The 2,930-nt window shown below is 46.8% G+C and overlaps 1 protein-coding gene across 1 annotated transcript in view; it reads left to right on the forward strand.

Moving 5' to 3' along the window:
- Positions 1-2,930, forward strand: part of LOC308312064 (protein sidekick-1-like) — a 313,497-nt gene that overhangs the window by 285,021 nt on the left and 25,546 nt on the right. Inside the window, exons 25-26 of the mRNA XM_080758887.1 lie at positions 1,825-2,074; positions 2,734-2,849. Coding sequence (XP_080615013.1) covers positions 1,825-2,074; positions 2,734-2,849 — 366 coding nt within the window. The remainder of the gene's footprint in view (positions 1-1,824; positions 2,075-2,733; positions 2,850-2,930) is intronic.

Raw genomic sequence — 2,930 nt, forward strand, 5'->3', positions numbered from 1 at the left:
ACACACACACACACACACACACACACACACACACACACACACACACACACACACACACACACACACACACACAGAAATTAATAAGTAGGTGGGTGACAGAGGGAGGGAGGGAGGGTAAAATATAAGGAGAATCAGGTGACAGCGAGCAGGAGGAGGAATGTCAAAGAGGAGAGGAAACAGTAAAAGGTTTTTTAAGAGGTGCTTCAGACTTTGACACATCACATCAATATATATACATATTTCCGTGAGATGCAAAGTGCTTTTTCATTTGTGTGTGTGTGCATGCTCTTTAAAAACAGAAGACACACACACACACACACACACACACACACACACACACACACACACACACACACTATATATATATATTGGATGCATCTACCTTCAGAGAACTGTCTGGCTTTTAAAGCAGGTGATTGGCTCCCAGAAGGAACATTCCGTATGAAGAATGGATCATCTACCAAATAACCCCTGCACCTCACCCGCGTCACTAGTATACCATAGAGTAATAAAAGGATAGAGGCCGAACCGGAGCGATAGCCTGCAGTTTCTATTAGGGGTGTCAGAACGAATTTCATAATATGAAAGAAATTCGAATATTAAAAAATATATATATATTCGAAAGCTAAAATTGCCATTCGAATGGAGCTTTTATAATTTATTAATTCTATTTAATATTTTTATTTTGTTTTATGTTATTTTATCCGCTCACTAAATGTATTGAGTAACGCATCTACCGCTGTGAAATCTCCCCGGCCGCTTCCACTGCATGTGAAAAGGTGCACGCCGGTCACGTCGCAGAAGAGGTCATTGATTGGCTAAAGTAGGGCCAGATTTCAGGGTAAGCCAATCAGAGACAGTCTACAGGGTGGGCGGGCTTACTGGCTGTAGCCCATTTATTCACAGACACACAAACCCTTGTAACACATACATAGATACTAGTATACTACGCAGACAGAAATCGCCGGTAGAACGAAAATCATAATACAGTTTCACGACGCAACTTTATTGCACATCTGTGCTTGCCTTTCATCCACGCTTCTATAGCCTTTTAAATCTCATTTCCCATCCACGGGCACAAGCAAAGTGATATCAGCATCTTCCACCCGATCTGTGGTGTTGTTTATGACGAGGGCAGCAACTAGTTAGCATGGGAGCTAACATTAGTCCATATCGTTAGAAGCCAAGGAGTCCTCCTTAATAACACACTCAATGCTGCGTTTACACGGGCAGACACAGACGAATGCTAATATCATTTGGAGCAGGCCGAGCAGCTACTGTACACGTCTGTTTGCATCAACATGTTGCTGGCTTCACAATGAATGATATATTTTATCGTTGCCTCTGCCCGTGTTTAATGGTCAGGATTTCACTGTCCACAGAAGGCAGACCTGTCAAAACTATGCACTTCCCAAAACTCACAAGACATGCCAGCCACGTGTATTATTATAGGCTAAATATGAGCTAAAATAAACAATGTAAATATTCGAATATATTCGAAAATTACAAATAATTAAGCAATGAAATTCGAATTGGATTATAGAGGTGAACTGACAGCCCTAGTTTCTATTAGCTTGTATTCCCCATCGATGATGTCACTGGAAGACGGTTTCCAAACTCCCCACAGCTCTCCTATGAGACACAGACTGAGTAGAAAAAAATGTCGCCATTTCTTTCATGATTATTTGTGAGGACCTTTTTTAATGAAGATAGGTTGAAAAGTGGTGAAGTGGTCCTTTAAGACCCTGAGGCCAATCCTACAAAACAATGCCTTCTACAACACCAGCTCTAACGTTGAACTGAATCTCCTCCCTCCCCTCCCAGCCCCTGCCACAGTGGGAGTACAACAGCGGCCCAGAGACGGTTGGCTACAGGCTGCGCGTGTGGCGGGCGGACGGCCAGGGAGAGGAGAGGCTGGAGGAGACCCCCACGGCGGGGGAGGGGGAGGAGGAGGACCAGAGCACGGTGGAGGGTCTGGAGCCCTGGACCCGCTACCAGGTCCAGATCCAGGCCTACAACTCCAACGGACCGGGCCCCTGGGGCGGCGCCGTCAGCGCACACACCGCAGAGTCCGGTAGGGCATGCACACACACAATGCACGCACACACACAATGCACACACGCAGGCACGTACACACAGGCAGGCATGTACACAACGTCATCAACCTCATTGTGTTCTACTGTACATCAACCTCATTGTGTTCTACTGTACGTCAACAACATCGCTGAGAGACGGATAGAGAGTCAAGTGGTTCCTTTAGTGGCCTTTCATCCTGTCCCTCTCTCTCCCTCTCCCTCTCTCTCTCTCTCTCCCTCTCTCTCTCTCTCTCTCTCCCTCCCTCTCTCTCCCTCTCTCTCTCTCCCCTCTCTCTCTCTCTCTCTCTCTCTCTCCCTCTCTCTCTCTCTCTCTCTCTCTCTCTCTCTCTCTGAGTGGGGAAGGAGACGAGGGACAAGATTGAGATGAAATCGATTGTTGGTTCAAAGGGCAAAGCGGCAGCACTGAGCTGTGTGTGTTTGTGTGTGTATGGCATTCCAATAATACCATAATGATGTGTGTGTGTGTGTGTGTGTGTGTGTGTGTGTGTGTGTGTGTGTGTGTGTGTGTGTGTGTGTGTGTGTGTGTGTGTGTGTGTGTGTGTGTGTGTGTGTGTGTGTGTGTGTGTGTGTGTGTGTGTGTGTGTGTGTGTGTGTGTGTGTGTGTGTGTGTGTGTGTGCGCGTGTGTGTTCTCTATAGTCCCATCTGGAGCTCCGGTGAATGTCAGTGCTGAGGCAGTGAGTTCTACCAAGATCCTGGTCACATGGTTACCAGTTCTTCAAACACAGAGGAATGGAGTCATACTGGGATATAAGGTACACACACACACACACACACACGCACGCACGCACGCGCACACACAGCATGCACGTGTACTCCTGCCTTGACATTTTCCT

Source organism: Protomyctophum bolini (genome assembly GCF_963924005.1).
Source record: "Protomyctophum bolini genome assembly, chromosome: 3".
Taxonomy (NCBI): Eukaryota; Metazoa; Chordata; class Actinopteri; order Myctophiformes; family Myctophidae; genus Protomyctophum; species Protomyctophum bolini.